We start from the raw sequence: 18,806 nt of genomic DNA on the forward strand, positions 1-18,806 counted from the left end.
GAGGACTGATGAGGTGGACTGAGAAGCAGGGAAGCAGCACTGGGACCAAATTGGGACAGAACCCCCCAGGCACACCGGGAGTGGTCACTCGCCCGATTTCCCCGTCCCCGCAGCCGGCACCGAGAGGGTTACAGAAGGCGGAGACGCACCGGGGCTCACCGGTACCGGCACAGCCGGCGGTGGGTACCCGCCCCCAGCCCCGGGGAAGCCCTACCCGCTTCCCCTCCCTCTTCATTACACACACATCCCCGGAGCTGCTACTATGGCCCCGCGGCCGGAGCCGCCGCCTCCGCCGCCTCCCCGGCCCCGCGGAGACGGAGGGGGCGGCGGGACGGGGCGGCCCCGGGCGTAGGGAGCGGGGGAGGCCCGGAGGATGCTGGCGGCGATCGGGCGAGGACAAGCGCATCGCTTCGGGACGCGGGCTGCGGCAACCGGTGGGCTCCTAGTCTGGCCCCTCCCGGCCTTACTCCGTCCATTCATCCGTCCATCCTTCCATCCATCCCCGGTGGAACGAAGCATCTCGGCGAGGAGAGGAGGAACGGTGAGGATTGTCCCCCAAAAGCGGCTGCCCTCGAAGGAGGAGCAGGGAGGCATCGCGACATCTTTCTGCTCCACGTCGCTTCGGTTGCAACCTGGCAGTGCGCAAGGGCTGGAGGAGAGCTGGGGAAGCAGGATTGCTCCGCTCCCGGCCTCCCCACCGCCCCGCCGGCCACTCTCCGTAACCGTCACCCTTCGGCTGCTCCGTGGCACCCAGAACGACTCGGGGTGACGGCCACGGGAGAAGGGGAAAGGCCTCGTGGCGAAGCAGGGATGCTGTGGGCAACACCGTGGTGAGCACCGGGGGCGCGGGGGTCCGTGCCGTTCCTGCGGGGTCGGGGCAGATAAAGGCATCACGATGCCCAGGAACAGGGCTTTCTCCGAGCCCGAGTACTCGGCCGAGTACTCCGCCGACTACTCGGTGAGCTTGCCGTCGGACCCTGAGCACGGTGTGGGTCGGACCCACGAGGTGACGGTGCGCAGCTCGGGGCCCTGCCTGTGCCTCCCCCGCTTCATGCGCCTCACCTTCGCTCCCGAGTCCTTGGAGAACCTCTACCAGACCTATTTCCGTCGCCAACGCCACGAAACCCTCCTGGTGCTGGTGGTCTTCGCTGCTCTCTTTGACTGCTACGTCCTCATCATGTGCACCGTGGTCTACACTGCCGACAAGCTGGCCCCGGTGCTGGCGGCAGTGGTCGGGCTGGTGGCCCACGTCCTGCTCTTCATCCTTTGCAAGTACAAGCTGCTCCCTGAGCGGTTAGCCCGCAGGGTCCTGCCTTACGTCCTCTGGGTCCTCATCTTAGCCCAGATCTTCTGCTACCTTGGTCTGAATTTCTCTCGCTCTCCCGAGGCCAGCGACACGGTGGGCTGGCAGGCTTTCTTCGTCTTCTCCTTCTTCATCACCCTGCCCCTGCGCTTGGCCCCCATCGTGCTCATCACTGCCGTCTCCTGCGGCGTTCACACTCTGGTTCTCGGTGTCACCGTTGCCCAGCAGCGACAGGACGCCCTGGACGAGGGCACACTGCTGAGACAGGTAAGAGGGGACGCGGGGTGGTGGGACGGGACAGGCAAATCAGCCTCCTTTGGTGTTTCCATGAGTTACTGTTGGAACCCCATCCCTATGGCTGGGTTTGATACGGACTTTTGAAGCTAATCCTTGGTGTTGGCTGGGAGCTGGGGACTTCCCCAAACATATCCAGGGATCCACCCATGCTGGGTTCTGGGTTGTGCAGGAGCACACATCCATGCTAGGGCAGATGTGGCCCTGCAAACATGCTCCACGTTCTTCCCCATGAGGGTGGTGAGACACTGGAACAGGTTGCCCAGGGAGGTGGTAGAAGCCTCATCCCTGGAGGTTTTTAAGGCCAGGCTGGATGTGGCTCTGAGCAACCTGATCTAGTGTGAGGTGTCCCTGCCCACGGCAGGAGGGTTGGCACTAGATGGTCCTTGAGGCCCCTTCCAACCCTGACAATTCCGTGATTCTATAAACATGGGTCCACCCCCGGGAGCCACCCAGGCTGTGGTTGGGTAGCTGGGGAAACTGAGGCACAGTGGACTGTTGCTTCCTCCACCTGGCAACCTCGCTTGTGTCCACTTCCCTCTGAATTACAAAAATGTCCCCAAATGGCCATTTTTAGCAGAAACGTGGCAAGGGCCCAGCTTCTGGGCTCACAAACAGCCACTGGAGCTTTCCCAGGAGGAAGGAGCTGGGCAGCCACTTGGCCCCAGCTTAGTTCCTCACCACCCAGCCCCGTGTCTAGGACAAAGTCTGGGGATTCCTTGGGGTGATTTTCTGCCCCAGCAAAGCTGGAGAAACAACATCCCCAAGCATGAATGTGACTTTAAGGACAGGCCACCCATTCATGCGTGCAGCAGACAGAGGGGTCAGGCAAGGGGAGAGCAATCCCTGGCCCATCAGATTCTTAATATTTCTTGTGAATGGCCTGCCTGGAGCAGCTAGAGACTGTTTTTGTTCCCTACATCAGTGGGTTTCATGTCATGGCCAAGTCCTTTTCCTCCCACTGATGTCCCCGTCAGCTGACCCATCAGTCTGAGGAGCCTTTCCATGGCTGGGCTGGGGAAGAAAAAAAAAACCCAGATCTGAAAACTTGTGTGCTGGTGGCTGCTGACAGCAGTGGGGAAAATCCTCCTAGAAGCATCTGCTTTGCCCCATTGTGGTGTGAGAGGATGCTGTGGGAATTTGGGATGCTGTGAGTCAGGTCCTGGGAGACCTCCAGCTGCTCCCAGCCTAAGAGGGAAGAGACAGGGAGGATATTTATTTACTTTTGGGGAGTGTTAAGCCTGTGGTCACACTGGAAATTTGGAAAATGGAGCCTGGCCTCCAAAAAACCCAGAAATGCTGGGTTTTTTTCCTGTCTTTGGTGAGTGTTGGTTTGGGGCTGATGTCCCCAGCTTGGGACATCTCCTGGTGTCACATGGCATTGTGCAAAGAAAAGCACTTTTGGAGCACCATTTCTGGAGCCAGGTGCTGGCAGAGCAGCATGGGTGCCCTCTCAGCCGTGCCTAGCCAGAGGCACCGTGCTGGCAGGAGAAATCCTGGTGCAGCAGTGGCTTTCCCAGCTTCTGCTCCTTCCTTCTCTGGGATGCAAATGGTGCACGTGGCTGATCCAAAGCCAAGGAAACCTCTTGCTGCCACCAGCCTCAGGATGGCTGCCGCCACCGCCACCGCCACCACGTTAATCATTGCCGTGGCACAGAGAGGCCGGAGCCGGTAAAACCTTGGCAACGCAGCATGCCTGCTGCAAAGGGAGGAACATTATGTCCAGAAATAAACATTGTAGGCTTTATTCTTACAGCTGCTGGTGCAGCTCCCAGAGGGCACTGCTATTAATAGGAGGAACCAGAGGATGTCGCTTGAGCAAGGCCGTCACGGCTCAAGGCGGGGAGGAAGGGGGGTCACAAACGATGCTGGCAGTCTCTGCCTTGCTGCTGGCCTTGAGGAGAAGCCCAAAGGCTGAATCATGGCAGGGGGGATCGAGATTTGGCAGTGTTTCAGGCTGTGTCTGCCATGATTCTGTGTTCAGTTCTGGGCCCCTCACTACAGGAGGGACATTGAGGTGCTGGAGCATGTCCAGAGAAGGGCAACGAGGCTCATGAAGGGCCTGGAGCACATAGCCTGTGAGGAGCATCTGGGGGAGTTGGGTTTGTTCAGTCTGGAGAAGAGGAGGCTAAGGGGAGACCTCATGGCTCTCTACAACTACTTGAAGGGAGCTTGCAGGAAGGGGGAGGCAGCCTCTTCTCCAGGGTGTCAAGCAACAGGACTAGAGGAAATGGTTCCAAGCTGTGCCAGGGAAGGTTCAGGCTGGATGTTAGGAAATATTTATTCAGAGAGAGGGTTTTCAAACATTGGAATGGTCTGTCCAGGGCAGTGGTGGAGTCACTGTCCCTGGAAGTGTTTCAGCAGGTGTGGCATTTAGGGACATGGTTTAGTGCTGACCCTTCAGTGCTGGGTTGAGGGTTTGATTGGATGATCTTTGAGATCTCTTCCAACCAGATGTATTCTGTGGTTCTGTGATTATCGGCAAACCATTTGTGAAGCATTCTTGGGCTTGGCCAATGACCCAGTCCTGGTCCCCCTGCACCCCACCAAGATAAAGATAGGGAAGGAGAGATCCAACTTGGACCACCAGCCACACACAGTCCTGCAAGTGTCTTCCTCTCACTGCCCTCCAATTACTGACTGCAAATAACAACTTGTGACTGTCCCAGGAGCAGGATCTTCTCCTTGCTAAGAGCAGGGTCTCCTCTGTCAGGATCAGGGTCTCCTCCATGTTGGGAGTGAGGTCTCCTATGTGCTGGGAGCAGGTTCTCAACCCTGCTGAGGTCTCCTCTGTGTCAGGGCTTTCCACACAGCCTTTGGGGTGTCAGGAGATGTTTTGCAGCTCAAGGCTTATGGGCACATGCTGGAGGAGGCTTTTGGGGCTGAGCATCCATTGCACAGCTGTGGGATGCAGCCAGAAGATGCTTGGTGTGCAATGTGGCTGTGTCATATGGTGCCGAGTGAGCGGGTCTCCAGGTTTTCCTTTGGCCCCCGTGTGCCAAGCGGTGCCAAGCTGTGCTGAGTTACCCCATCCAGCCCTGCTAGAGTGGCCTGTTGTTATGACAACCCTGGAGGCTGGTTAAAAATAGCAAGAGGCTGCTTATTTTGGGGGTTTCTTCTCTGTGCCCACCTCCAGATGGCTCCTCGTTTGCTGTCTGCTGCGTCACAGGTGCAGGGGCTTCCTGGGGATCCCCAGCTCCAGCGGTGGGTCCTGGGAAAGCATCTGGCCCTACAGTACTAGCTGAGAGGTCCCAGGTGCTCTCTCCCGCTCCTCATGCTCTTTATCCACCTCCCAAAGACGTTTCCTTGCCTGCAAGGCATTTTATTAACCCCAGTACCTAATCTCCCCGTGCCAGGGCCCTCTGTTTATTCATTGCTGCGTGTGGCCTGCTGCATCCCTGCCTCTGCTTCTCCCTGCACAGAAAGGGTTTACAGCTCCTCTCTAGCTCCATGTGATGATTCCAGGCTGCTCAGGACTCAATGCTGTTCAGTGGTAAAAACTCTGAAGACAAGGATACTCAGGGACCAGGGGCACATTAGGGCTTTCCTCTGGGGACCAGGGAGGGGACAAGTAGGGGGGAGCTGAGGAACAGAAGAAGGATGCTGAGTGCAGTGGCACATCCCTGATGGAAACAAGCCTGGGGATGTCTCCACGCTCTTTCTGCTGTCTCCTCCACATTGGCTGTGACACAGCCAATGCCCATGGGGTGGGAGGGCATCACCATGTCCCCATCACCCCTTTGGAATAGCTGGAGCCTGTTGTATCCTCACATTGCTCTTCCCCTTTCTAGACTAAACAAACCACATTTTTTCAACTTTCCCTCATTAGTCATATTTTCCACTAAGGGCTCTTTGCTCGCATCTGCAAACTTGCTCTGTTCCCTCCTGGGCTGCAGGGACATGGGGTCCAGCCTGTGCGATGGGAAAGAGTCCAGCCCATGGGGACAGGATCCAGCCCAGAGGAGGGGGTTGAGTCATGGGAATTGGGGTCCAGCTCCTGGGAACAAGATTTAGCCCATAGGGTCAGAGGCCAGCCTATGAGAACAGGGCTCTGCCCATGGGGACAGAATCCCAGACCAAGGGGACACAGTCTAGCCCATGAGACAAGGTCTAGCTGGTGGGGACAGGGCCTTGCCCATGGGAACAGGGTCCAGCCCATGGGAACAGATCCTGCCCCCAGGAACAGAGTCCTGCCCATTGAGAGGAAGCCCAGCTGATGGGGATGAGGTCCAGCTGACAGGGACAGGGTCCTACCCAGGAATGGGACAGGTCCAGCTCTCAGGATAAGGCAGCCAGCCTTTGTGTCCTGCTCCCCTGAGCCTCCAAGGAAGGGTGGGTAGTCGCAGCCAGCAACGCCCAGACAGATCCCTCTCTGGTGCTGCAGACTCCCCTCCCCTCCATTGAAGGGGACATGGAGAGGCAGGAGCATGAGTAAACATGTGGGGTTTTGAGTTTGGCTGTGTTTTGATTCCCTTTGCCTGCACAGAGGGGTGCAATTGCCATGGCAGGGATGCGGGGAGCAGATGACACATGAGCCTCCAAGGGCCACTTGGTGCCTTCCCCAGGGCTGCACCCAGCCCCTGCCAACATGCTGCCTTTTTCCAAAACATCTCTGCAAGTTTTAATGAAGCCAAGTTAGCCCACAGGGACCTGAGGAAGTCTTCTGGGATGTTCAGGGCATGGTCCCTTCCAGACCTGTTTGACAGAGCTACCACAAGCCCCTCTGAGCAGTGAGCAGTGGTTGTGACCTGTTTGACAGAGCCCCCCTGAGTCCCCCTGAGCAGTGAGCAGTGGTTGTGACCTGTTTGACAGAGCCCCCCTGAGCAGTGAGCAGTGGTTGTGAGGATGATTCCTCCCCAGGGTGTCTTTGATGTCCTCCTCCAGCACCTGAACACTTTTATCCTCTCTCACCATGCTCAGCTGCCTAAACAGGGACCTGTGGTGACACCGGCACTGATCCCAGGGCTCACCCTGTGGCTCCACTCACCCACATCTCCTTTTCTCTGTCCCCAAAGATCCTGTCCAATGTTGCCATCTACCTTTGTGCCATCACGGTGGGCACCATGTCCTACTACATGGCCGACCGCAAGCACCGCAAAGCCTTCCTCGAAGCGCGCCAGTCCCTCGAGGTCAAGCTGAACCTGGAGGAGCAGAGCCAGCAGCAGGTAGGACAAAGGGACAGGGGAGGGTGATGGGACACCTGTGTGGCTTTGGGATGTGGATAAGGCATCCACAACGTGATGCCACCACGGTTGGTGGTGATGGGGACAGGGAAGACCCAAGGTGGGAAACGCATTTGTGGTTTTGCACCCTGTGCCCAGTTTGAGCACTCTCTGCGTGACCATCCTCTTCCAGGACCTCCCAACCCCTGCCTTGGCAGCCAGGCAGCAGGTGCCTGGCCATGTGGCAGGTTCCCATCCCTATGCACGGCTGTGTGGCATGCTCCCAGGTGCATCCAGACAGCAGGCCCCTGAGCATGGCCATGTGGCAGGTCCCTGTTGCCATGCACAGTCACATCGCAGGTCCCTAAGTATGGCCACGTGGCAGGTCCCAATCCCTGCACACAGCAGTGTGGCAGGTCCCCAGACACAGCCATGCAGCATGTGCCTGAGCATAGCCACTCCACAGGTCCCCAGCCCAAAGCAAAGGCCATGCAGCACCTCCCTGTCCCCAGGCAGGGCCATGGTGTGTCCCTGTCCCCAGGCACAACAGCATGGCAGATCTCCAACCCCATGTGTGGCCACACAGCAGGTCTCCATCAGCCCCCCTGACCATCTCATGGCTGGTCCAGCTGTGCCTGCTGCTCTGTGCTCATCCCACCAGTGATGCCAGCTGTGACAGAGCCCCAGGTCTGTGCTGTCACCATGCTGTGGTGACCCAGACAGAGGTCAGAAGGAACCAGGCATCATGGTTGGAAGCAGCTGTTTTGAGCCCTGTTGTGTCCAGCCATGGACCAGCTGGGCTAATTTTAGCACCTTCTCTGGGGCCTCTCTCCCCATCTCCCATCTTTCATCTGGTTGAGCTGCTGCCAGCAATTTGCTCCCAATGGCAACAAGAGACACGTGGTGGGGACAAGCCAGTGCCACCATCGTCCTCTTTGCTGTGAGCCCTGGGTGGGTGCTCTGATGTCTAATATGGGGTTAGGTCCAGGGAGGGGTTTGGATGATGAGAACACATCCTGTAGCTGGGAATGCTCAGAATGAGAGCATCTCTGAGGCCCCAGAGGTTCAGAGGGGTAGAAGAAGGGATATGGGGATTATCGTCAGATGGGTTCCGTTCCTTAGGGAATTGAGCTAAAAACAGCCTGGGATCCTGCAGGAAAGGCTGGTAGCGAGAGGCTCGGTGGCTTGGGGCAGGCAGCTGGATCCATCCTCCAGGCCATCTGTGGTGGCTGAACCCACAGCCCCACAGGCAGAGCTGAGCCTGGTGGGAGCTGAGAGGAGCTGGGAAGCTCCCCCGTGCCTCCCCAGCAGCCCCCATGAGGACACAGAGCTGTTCCTCCAGCAACGCCCTCAGCGCGGCTGCGCACGGGGGCTCCTGCAGCCCGGGGGAAACCCACTCCATTAGCTGAGTGACTTACAGCTAGTGCAGGTCCCCACGCACAGCAGGGCACAGTCATCCCTTCTCCAGCTCTGGGGCTGCAGGAGACTGGGGACAGCAACAGGTATGATGGCCCCAAGTGGGCTTGGACCTCCTGGGGTGCCTTGTTTGAGCACTACTCATAGCTATAGGGTCTCAGCATGCTTTTAGACTGCTGAAACTTTCCTGGCATGGTTTAACCCAGGCCCATACACCCAGCCTGACCCACTGCCACGACAGGGCACGCTGGGACTTTGGGAGACATTGGTGGAGACCCTGAGGTGGCTTCCAGCACCATGGCTTCCAGCACCATGGCCCAGGTTTATTTGGACCAATGAAAGCTTGGCCAAGCCAATTAATTTTAATTCTTAATCCTGCAGAAGGGATGTGGGGTGCACAAGCAAAGTTTGCATCTCAACCAGTGTCCAAAGAAGTGTATGGGACTATCCCTCCTGCATGCCTCCAAGGACAGGGAGACTGCTGGCAGCAGCACCCCAAAAATGCAACCTTCCCATTCTCCCCTAGCTGGGATTAATCCCCACATTCAAAAATCTTGATGAGAGCTTGTGAAAAAGGGAGGAAAATAGTAAAAGTAGTGGTTGACATCCCTGGTAGAGCATTGCCAGGGGAACTTGCCTCCCGTGCCACATCCCTTCCACCTGTGGATGTGGGTTGGAGTTGTGTCATTTTCCCCCCAGCTCCCTGTGGGGTTCCCTGGAACACCTTGAAGGAAAAGCTTTGGTTCTACCTGTGGCTTTATCTGTCTGTAGCCCTTTCCCCACACATAGCTGAGAGGTTGTACTAAAGAGGTGCCTGAGCCCTGAGACCTTTTGGGGGCAGTCAGCTCCAGCAGCAAGGGGCCAGGATCTTGGGCCCTGGGCAGCCTGATCTGGTTGGAGGTGTCCCTGCTCACTGCAGGGTGGTTGAACAAGATGACCTTTGAGAGTCAATTCCAATCCAATGCAATCTGTGAACCTGTAAACTTCTTCAATTTGAGTGTGGCAGAGCACTGGAACAGGCTGCCCAGAGAGGTGGTGGAGCCTCCATCACTGGAGAATTTCAAGGCCCACCTGGGCATGTTTTATGTAATCTGCTTGAGGTGATCCTGCTCTGGCAGGAGGGGTTGGACTTGATGTCCCTTCCAACCCCTAGCATTCTGTGATTCTGTGACTTTGCATTCAGACTGTGCATTTGCATCCTGTAGTGGATTTGCACCATGTGTTGCACTCTGCATTTGCACCAGGCCTTTGCACTGTGTGTTTGCACTCACTCTGCACTTGCACCAGGCCTTTGCACTGTGTGTTGGCACTCTGCATTTGCACCCTGTAGTGGATTTGCACCATGTGTTTGCACTCTGCACTTGCACCAGGCCTTTGCACTGTCTGTTGGCACTCTGCATTTGCACCCTGTAGTGGATTTGCACCATGTGTTTGCACTCTGCATTTGCACCAGGCCTTTGCACTGTCTGTTGGCACTCTGCATTTGCACCCTGTAGTGGATTTGCACCATGTGTTGCACTCTGCACTTGCACCAGGCCGTTGCACTGTGTGTGGGCACTCTGCATTTGCACCCTGTAGTGGATTTGCACCATGTGTTGCACTCTGCATTTGCACCAGGCCGTTGCACTGTGTGTGGGCACTGTGCATTTGCACCCTGTAGTGGATTTGCACCATGTGTTGCACTCTGCACTTGCACCAGGCCGTTGCACTGTGTGTGGGCACTGTGCATTTGCACCCTGTAGTGGATTTGCACCATGTGTTGCACTCTGCATTTGCACCAGGCTGTTGCACTGTGTGTGAGCACTGTGCATTTGCACCCTGTAGTGGATTTGCACCATGTGTTGCACTCTGCATTTGCACCAGGCCGTTGCACTGTGTGTGGGCACTGTGCATTTGCACCCTGTAGTGGATTTGCACCATGTGTTGCACTCTGCACTTGCACCAGGCCGTTGCACTGTGTGTGGGCACTGTGCATTTGCACCCTGTAGTGGATTTGCACCATGTGTTGCACTCTGCATTTGCACCAGGCTGTTGCACTGTGTGTGGGCACTGTGCATTTGCACCCTGTAGTGGATTTGCACCATGTGTTGCACTCTGCATTTGCACCAGGCCGTTGCACCATGCATTTGGACTCTACCTTTTGCACCACTCCCTTGCAGCAGGCGTTTAGCCTGTGGATTTGCACTGTGGCTTTGCACCACGGCTTCACACCCTGTGTTGCTGTGCTGGGCACAGCCTCAGCTTTGTGTTATGGGGCACCCCCTTCCTTGCCCCTTGTCCCCAGGAGCGGCTGATGCTGTCCATCCTGCCCAAACACGTGGCTGATGAGATGCTGAAGGACATGAAGAAGGACCCGAGCCAGAAGGAGATGCAGCAGTTTAACACCATGTACATGTACCGCCATGAGAACGTCAGGTAGGACCAGCTCAGCTCTGGCTGGCTGAAAGAACCACCGATTTTTTGGACAGAAATGTGTATTTTGCAGTCCTGGCTAGAGAAGGGGGGAGAGATTGGGGTGGTTTGCAGCTGAAGCTTCGGGTTGTCGGACCAGCCTTGGAACAGGCTGCCCGGGGAAGTGGTGGAGTCACCATCTCTGGAGGGATTTAGATGCATTGATGGATGTGGTGAGTCCCCACCTGGAGTACTGCATCCAGTTCTGGAGGCTCTATTACAGGAAGGATCTGGACGTGCTGGAACATGTCCAGAGAAGGGCCACCAGGATGAGCAGAGGGCTGGAGCACCTCTGTTATGAGGACAGACTGAGAGAGTTGGGGCTGTTCAGGAGAAGAGAAGGCTCCAAGGAGACCTTATTGTGGCCTTCCACTATCTGAAGGGGGCCTACAACAAAGCTGGGGAGGGACTTTTTAGGGTGTCAGGTAGTGATAGGACTAAGGGGGGAATGGAGCAAAAATAGAAATGGGTAGATTCAGTTTGGATGTTAGGAAGAAATTCTTCCCCATGAGGGTGGTGAGACACTGGCACAGGTTGTGCAGGGAGGTGGTGGAAGCCTCATCCCTGGAGGTTTTGAAGGCCAGGCTGGATGTGGCTCTGAGCAACCTGATCTAGTGTGAGGTGTCCCTGCCCATGGCAGGGGGGTTGGAACTGGATGATCCTTGAGGTCCCTTCCAGTCCTAGCGATTCTGATTCTATGACTCTTCCAACCAAAACGATTCTGTGATGCTAAAGCAGGTGACAGAAGGGTGACAGGGCGTGGCTCCCAAACAGCCCAAGGTATGGGATGCAAAGCCATGTCCCAAAGGAGAGATGGGGAGGACCCAGGGTGCAGGGACACAGTGGGGCTGAACTGCTGCCTGTCGCTCCCTGCAGCATCCTGTTTGCTGACATCGTGGGCTTCACCCAGCTCTCCTCGTCCTGCAGTGCCCAGGAGCTGGTGAAGCTCCTCAATGAGCTCTTTGCCCGCTTTGACAAGCTGGCAGCTGTAAGTGACACCTTTTGCCTCCCCAGCACCCAGCCTGGCATGTCGTGTGCAGGGCTGGCCTCAGCCTCCACCCCACCCTAATCCCAAGCCAAAAGCTGCATCCTGGGATGGGATGAGGAGGTTAAAATAGGATTGCTCCAGGATGCTGGAGGCGCCCTGAGTTGCAAAAATAGAGCTGGGAAGCAGGGGGGAAAGGCTACCCTAGAGGCAGGAGAGCCCTCTCCAGCCAGGATGCAGTCGGGTTCCCAGACAAGCCCTCGAGGGAGGCAGGGTGGGAATGGAAAATCCGATTGCTTGCATGCCTGCCGGGCGTGGGAGACTTCTGCATGGACAAGGGCAGCTGGGGTGAGGGCTGGAGGGAACTGAGAGGAGTCCCAGTTGATGGATGGGGCTGATGCTGTGCCCCCTCCCCATCCCCTGTCCCCAGAAATACCATCAGCTGCGCATCAAGATCTTGGGAGACTGCTACTACTGCATTTGTGGGCTCCCCGAGTACCGGGAGGACCACGCTGTCTGCTCCATCATGATGGGGTTGGCCATGGTGGAGGCCATTTCGTAAGGGCTTTGTCCTCAAGGAGGAGTATTAGGGTGGGCAGAGGGTCCTGGTGGGCTGGGCTGTAGCATGGAGGTTCGGAGGTCCAGACTCAGCAAAATGTATTAAAATATAGAAGGGTGGTAAATAATAAGGAGTGGGGGGGGAGGTTTGGGACGGGGGTGGGTGTGTGTGGAGTGGGGAATGGTTGGGAGTCACCTCCCAAGAAAGATGGAGACAATTTTTTTTCAAGCAGGGCTTGTGACAGGATGAGGGGTGATGGTTTTAAACTAAAAGAGGGGAGATTCAGACTGGAGAGAAGGAAGAAATTGTTTACTCTGAGGGTGGTGAGACACTGGCCCAAGTTGCCTAGAGAGGTGGTAGATGTCCCCACTCCTGGAACCATTCCAGGTGAGCTTGGATGGGCCCCTGAGCAACCTGCTCTAGCTGAAGATGTCCCTGCTGACTGCAAGGGGATTGGACTAGATGACCTTTAAAGTCCCTTCCCACCCGAGCCACTCTGTGATTCTATGATACCATCCTTGTCTTCCCCCCACCCCCAGCTACGTGCGGGAGAAGACCAAGACAGCGGTGGACATGCGGGTGGGGGTGCACAGCGGGACGGTGCTGGGCGGAGTGCTGGGCCAGAAGCGCTGGCAGTACGATGTCTGGTCCACCGACGTCACCGTGGCCAACAAGATGGAGGCAGGTGGCATCCCTGGGTGAGTACCTCTGGTGAGACCCCACCCACGCTGCTGGGCCCAGCTTTGGGGTCCTCAGCGCAGGAGAGACGTGGACCTGCCGGGTAAAGCAGAGGCCACAAATGGGATGCAGGAGCTGGAACCCCTCTGCTGTGAGGCCAGGCTGAGAGAGTTTGGGTTCAGCCTGCAGAAGGGAAGGCTCCAGGAAGACCTTCTCGTGGCCTTCCAGTACTTAAAGGGGGCTGAGATGAAAGCTGGGGACAGATTTTTTAGCAGGGCCTGTGGTGAGAGGACAAGGGTTGATGGTTTTAAACTAAAAGAGGGGAGGTTTGGACTAAAATACCAGGAAGAAAATGTTCATGCTGAGGGTGGTGAGACTCTGTCCCAGGTTACTCAGAGACGTGCTAGAAACCCCATCCCTGGAACCATTCTAGGCCAGGTCAGATGAGGCTGAGCAACCAGCTGTAGATGCAGATGTGCCTGCTCACTGCAGGGGAATTGGACTAGAAGACCTTCCTGGCCAAACCATTTTATGATTCTGTGATCTCCAGAGGGGAGGTGGCTGGGATGTGGTGCCCTGCATCCAAGGATAACTCTGGCACCTGGTGCTGGCAGGCGGGTGCACATCTCGCAGAGCACCATGGATTGCCTGAAGGGTGAGTTCGAGGTGGAGCCAGGCGAAGGTGGGTCCCGCTGTGAGTACCTGAAGGAGAAGGGCATCATCACCTACCTCGTCGTGGTCCCCAAGCAGCCCCTGCGCAACGGCATCAACGGGGTGGTGAGTAATGGTGCTGATGCCATGGCAGGCCGTGGGACACACACACTCCCCCCTCACTGCCACCTTCCACCTTGCAGAAGCTGTCGCTGACCTCATCCCATGGCGGCTCCCCATCGCTGGTCAACACCAAAGAGTGCAACGGCAGCCTCAGCCTGGCCTGCACCAGCCCCGAGGAGCTTGAGGAGCCTGACGCCAGGGTGAGGAGCACTCTGGAGAGCGGGGAGGAGGATGGAGAGGTACAGCCCTCGTAGAGCACCAGCAGCTCACCTGCCTTTGCCAGGGGGGGTGTGGGCGCTGCCAGCCATGCTGGGGTGGTTGAACATCCCAGCGGCGCTGGCGTGGCCTTGCTGACACCTCGGCCATGTGGGTGCAGGCGGTGAACCCTTCCTTCCCCAACCCTCGGCGGCGGCTGCGGCTGCGGGACCTGGCCGAGCGCGTCATCGACGCCTCACAGAACGAGCAGGAGCTCAACAAGCTGCTCAACGAGGCCCTGCTGGAGCGCGAGTCCATCCAGGCGTGAGTCATCCCGGCTGGCAACGCGTGCCCTGGCGCAGCCCAGCGGGGCCCCGGTGCCACCGGGCGCTGAGGCAGGGGTGTCGCCAACAGGCTGAAGGGGAAGAGCACCTTCCGGCTTTCCATGCGCTTCATCGACCCCGAGATGGAGACGCGCTACTCGGTGGAGAAGGAGAAGCAGAGTGGGGCTGCCTTCAGCTGCTCCTGCGTTGTTCTCTTCTTCACTGCCTTGGTGGAGGTCTTCATTGACCCTTGGTACAGCGGGGAGGTGGTGGGAATGGGTGGCCTGAAGCCACTATGCTCAACTGCACTGGGATTCAAACCCGTCCCCTCTTGACCTTTTTGGCAGGTTGGTGGCCAACTACGTGACCTTTGTGGTGGGGGAGATCCTGCTGCTCATTCTCACTCTCTGCTCCTTGGCTGCTATCTTTCCCCGGGTGAGATGGGAGGTGCTCACTACTCGTGGTGGTGGGGCACTCTGATGTCCCATCATCATGTTCTGCTGGAGCCACTACCCTCCTCCCCTCCCACTTCCTCTCCCCGCAGGTCTTCCCCAAAAAGCTTGTGTCCTTCTCCACCTGGATCGACAGGACCCGCTGGGCACGCAACACCTGGGCCATGGCCGCCATCATCATCGTCACTATGGCTGACATCGTGGACATGGTGAGGCACCAGTCTGCGTGCCAGCAGGACTGAGCCTGCTCCATCCTCCAGCCAAGCAGCCCATAATTGTGCGTGGCCCTGTGCACGGCCAGTCGTTAACACAATTAATGGGAAAAGCACTGCAGGGCTGGCATTTGGGCCAGGTGTCCTCCTCCTGCTCTGCAAAGCCCCCTGGACCTTTGGGTGCTCATGGAGCCCATGCAGAGGTACCCCTTGTCCCTGTGTCCCCCTCCTCACCCTGCCCTTCTGTCCCCAGCTCAGCTGCTGGCAGGACAACGGCAGGATGGGCAATGGGACTGTGGGGCCACCACAGCTGGGGGGCTGTGGGGAGCAGCCCAAGTACTACAGCTACATCGCCTTGCTAGCCTTGGTGGCCACCATCATGCTGGTGCAGGTCAGCCACATGGTCAAGCTGACCCTCATGGTGCTGATCACCGGGGCCACTGGTGCTGTCAACATCCTCGCCTGGGAGCACATCTTTGACCAGTATGACCACCGTCGTGGCCAGCAAAGCACGTAAGGGATGGCAGGGGGAGTGGGTATGGGATGGCCATGCCCCCCATCCACCTGCACCTTGCCATTTCTCTTGGCAGGTCCTCGATTGTCCCTTCCAAGTACTCCATGACAACGATGATCTTCATCGTGATGCTCAGCTTCTACTACTTCTCTCGACATGTGAGTGACTTTCCCACCCACCCCTCAGGAAGCTCCTCTCTCCTCTGTGTCTTCACCCTCAGCCCCTGCCCTTCTTTCTTACAAGCTTCAAGGCATCAGGGTTTGTGAACAGCTCTTCTCTAAGGAAGTCCACCCAAGGGCTCTGTAGGACTGAATCAGTGCAGAAAACATCTCCATCATATCCTCACGGTTAGGGGTGGGCAGTAACATGGTGGTTCCAAGGCCCATGCCTGCCCTGCAAAGGTCCCATCTACACCTTGGAGCAGGTCTCATTTCCCAGTTAGGGCTTCACCTTGTCTCAGAGCCTTTTTCCAGGCTGTCCCCAAGCACAGACTGGCCTCAGAGTGGCCAGGATGCTCCCAGAACGGGAGGGGACCCATCGGTGGGTCGGAATTGGTGTCCAGCCACATGCCCTCACCCACAGGTGGAAAAGCTGGCCAGAACCCTTTTCCTGTGGAAGATTGATGTTCACGACCAGAAGGAGCGAGTCTACGAGATGAGGCGCTGGAACGAAGCCCTTGTCACCAACATGCTGCCCGAGCACGTGGCCCGGCACTTCCTGGGCTCCAAGAAGCGGGATGAGGTGAGCCCTAGGAGAGGGCATTTGTCCCAGCTTGGGGGTGGGGGAGCAGCTCCAGTTCTGAAGGCTTTGCCATAGACTCTAGCTGAGCGTCTTTGGTTGGATGAAGATGATGTCTTGGCCATGGCAAGGTGAGGTTGCAGAAGACTCACACAAGGAGATGGCTTTGCAGGAGGGTTTGGGTTTGCTGGCAGTGTTGGTGTCATGTGCGGCCCTGTCCCCGGATCTCAGCCACCATCCTGTCCCGTCACCAGGAGCTGTACAGCCAGTCCTACGATGAGATCGGGGTCATGTTTGCATCTCTCCCCAACTTTGCTGACTTCTACACAGAGGAGAGCATCAACAACGGAGGCATTGAGTGTCTGCGGTTCCTCAACGAGATCATCTCTGACTTTGACGCGGTGAGCTGGGACTGAGCTGGCCACAGGGATGCTGTGGGGCTTGGGCAGCCCTTCCCCTCCTTCTCCATCTTGGGGCAGAAGCACCTGCCACAGCCTCAGGGTGTCTGAGGGTCTTGTCTCCACGGCTCAGCTCCTGGATGAACCCCAGTTCCGGTGCATCACCAAAATTAAAACCATCGGCAGCACCTACATGGCCGCCTCAGGAGTGACCCCTGATGCCAATGCCAATGGCTACAGTGCCAAGGTGAGGGGTCCTGGTGGTGTGTGGGTGGTGGGCAAGAGGTGAGCAGGTGTGACAGGAAAACTGCTCAGCAGAAAAGGCCCTGAGGGTGTTGGCTGACAGGAGGCTGAAGATGAGCCAGCATGTGCCCAGGTGGCCACAAAGGCCAGCAGCGTCCTGGCTTGGGTCAGCAATAGCGTGGCCAGCAGGACCAGGACAGGGATTGTCCCCCTGCACTTGTCACTGGTGAGGCCACACCTCAAATCCTGGGTTTAATTTTGGGGGCCACACTCCAATGAGGACATTGGGGAGCTGGAGCATATCCAAAGAAGGTGAAGGCTCTAGAGCACAAGTCTTGTGAGGAGCAGCTGAGGGAGCTGGGGTTGTTTAGCCTGGAGAAAAGGAGGCTCAGGAGGAACCTCACTCTCTACAATTCCCTGAGAGAAGGTTGGAGCAAGGTGGGGGTCAGTCTCTTCTCCGAAGGAACAAGTGACAGGACAAGAAGAAATGGTCTCATATTGCCCCAGGGGAGGTTTATGTTGGACATGAGGAATAATTTCTTCCCCAAAAGGGTTGTCAAGGCCAGGCCCAGGCTGCCCAGAGCAGTGGTTGATTTCCCATCCCCGGAGGGGTTTAAAAGCTGTATAGATGTGGTGCTGAGGGACATGGCTTAGTGGTGACCTGGCGGTGCTGGGTAAATGTTTGGAGCTGATGATCTGAAAGGTCTTTTCCAAGCCAAACAATTCAGTAAGTCCATGCCCTGCCCTGCACTGCTCTTGCAGAAGGAGACCCTCTCAGATAAGGAGCGCTGGCAGCACCTGGCCGACCTCGCTGACTTTGCCTTAGCCATGAAGGTGACACTGATGAACATCAACTACCAGTCCTTCAATAACTTCATGCTCCGAATAGGCAAGTCCAGGAGCATGGGGACAGGGTCTGCCTCGCTGCCTGCTGTCCCTGCTTCCTCACGAGTGGTGCAACAACACTGGGAAGCAGCTGAAGGCAGCAGGGCTGGGGGGGGAGGGACCATTTTTGCCCTGTCCCACAGCCTGGGACAGACTCTCCTGCAGACCAGGAGGTCCTGTCCGTGTCACAGAGCACAGAGGTGATGGAGGTCGTGGTCTTGCACAGGCATGAACAAGGGAGCTGTGCTGGCTGGTGTCATCGGTGCCCGCAAGCCACACTACGACATCTGGGGCAACACAGTGAACGTGGCCAGCAGGATGGAGTCCACTGGCGTGATGGGGAACATACAGGTGGGGTGACGAGGAGGGGAGAAACTGGCCACCCATGGTGGGCTGCAGCCTTCAAAACACCCCAGGCTTGGAGTGGGAGGGGGGGAAGTGCTGCTGGCAGGGTTGGGGCTGATTGAGCTCTTCAAGCTGAGAATGGGGCAAAGTTGATGCTTAAAGAAGGGCACCTCAAGACTGTGGGGTGGAAGAGAGGCTGGTGAGTAGAGCCATTGTCTGAATGGCACACAGAGGTCCCCTGCTCCCCATATCACATGCCAGGAAAGGCCTGTTTCCCATTCTCCCACCATGTTCCCTTGCTCTTGCAGGTGGTGGAGGAGACTCACCTCATCCTGAAGGAATATGGCTTCCGCTTCGTGCGCCGGGGAGCCATCTATGTCAAGGGCAAAGGGGAGCTGCTCACCTTCTTCCTCAAGGGCCGGGAGAAGCAAGGCTCCTTCATCAATGGCCCCTCTGTCACCCTTCCCCACCAGGTGGTGGACAGTTCATGAAGGTCTGGCGTCTGCCCACCACCACCTCCCACCACTGAGCGGGGCGGCTCAGGGGGGCCTGGGGATGTCCATCCCACTGCTGGTCTGGAGCTGAAACCACACCTGGAGAAACCAACCCCTTCGCACGATCTTTTCCGAGCCCTGATGGAAATTCCTGGTGGAGAGGTTTGCTCTATCGTGCCTGTGGCTGAGCAGGAGGGAGGCGTGAGGCCACCTTGGTGTGCTCCCCTGGCTGCTCATGCTTGGCCAAGCACAGACAAGCCTGCAGCACCAGCTGGGCACAAGGGACATGCATCACCCTTCCCTGGGCATCCTGGGCTCCGCCAGCTGCGCCGGGGGGACAGGGTGACCTTAAAGTAGCATCACAGGCCTTGGCAGGAGGAGATCC

The 18,806-nt window shown here is 57.3% G+C and overlaps 1 protein-coding gene across 3 annotated transcripts; it reads left to right on the forward strand.

Annotated features, from left to right (window-relative positions):
- The first annotated feature begins 895 nt into the window (after positions 1-895).
- On the forward strand, positions 896-18,421 carry ADCY3 (adenylate cyclase 3). Of its 3 annotated transcripts, none has more exons than XM_054383455.1 (20): positions 896-1,570; positions 6,613-6,762; positions 10,460-10,590; positions 11,503-11,614; positions 12,042-12,169; positions 12,710-12,868; positions 13,463-13,644; positions 13,716-13,822; positions 13,999-14,141; positions 14,232-14,393; positions 14,488-14,575; positions 14,685-14,801; positions 15,058-15,319; positions 15,355-15,476; positions 15,901-16,059; positions 16,311-16,457; positions 16,588-16,701; positions 17,460-17,586; positions 17,809-17,933; positions 18,236-18,421. In XM_054383455.1, the coding sequence occupies exons 1-20, from the start codon at positions 896-898 to the stop codon at positions 18,416-18,418; spliced, it is 3,393 nt and encodes a 1,130-aa protein (XP_054239430.1). In that variant the 3' UTR covers positions 18,419-18,421. The 3 variants fall into 3 exon arrangements, with proteins under 3 accessions (XP_054239430.1, XP_054239431.1, XP_054239432.1); XM_054383456.1 differs by having other exon boundaries at positions 15,058-15,317; positions 15,395-15,476; XM_054383457.1 differs by having other exon boundaries at positions 15,196-15,319.
- Positions 18,422-18,806: the final 385 nt, after the last annotated feature.

Source organism: Indicator indicator, chromosome 9 (assembly GCF_027791375.1).
Source record: "Indicator indicator isolate 239-I01 chromosome 9, UM_Iind_1.1, whole genome shotgun sequence".
NCBI lineage: Eukaryota > Metazoa > Chordata > Aves > Piciformes > Indicatoridae > Indicator > Indicator indicator.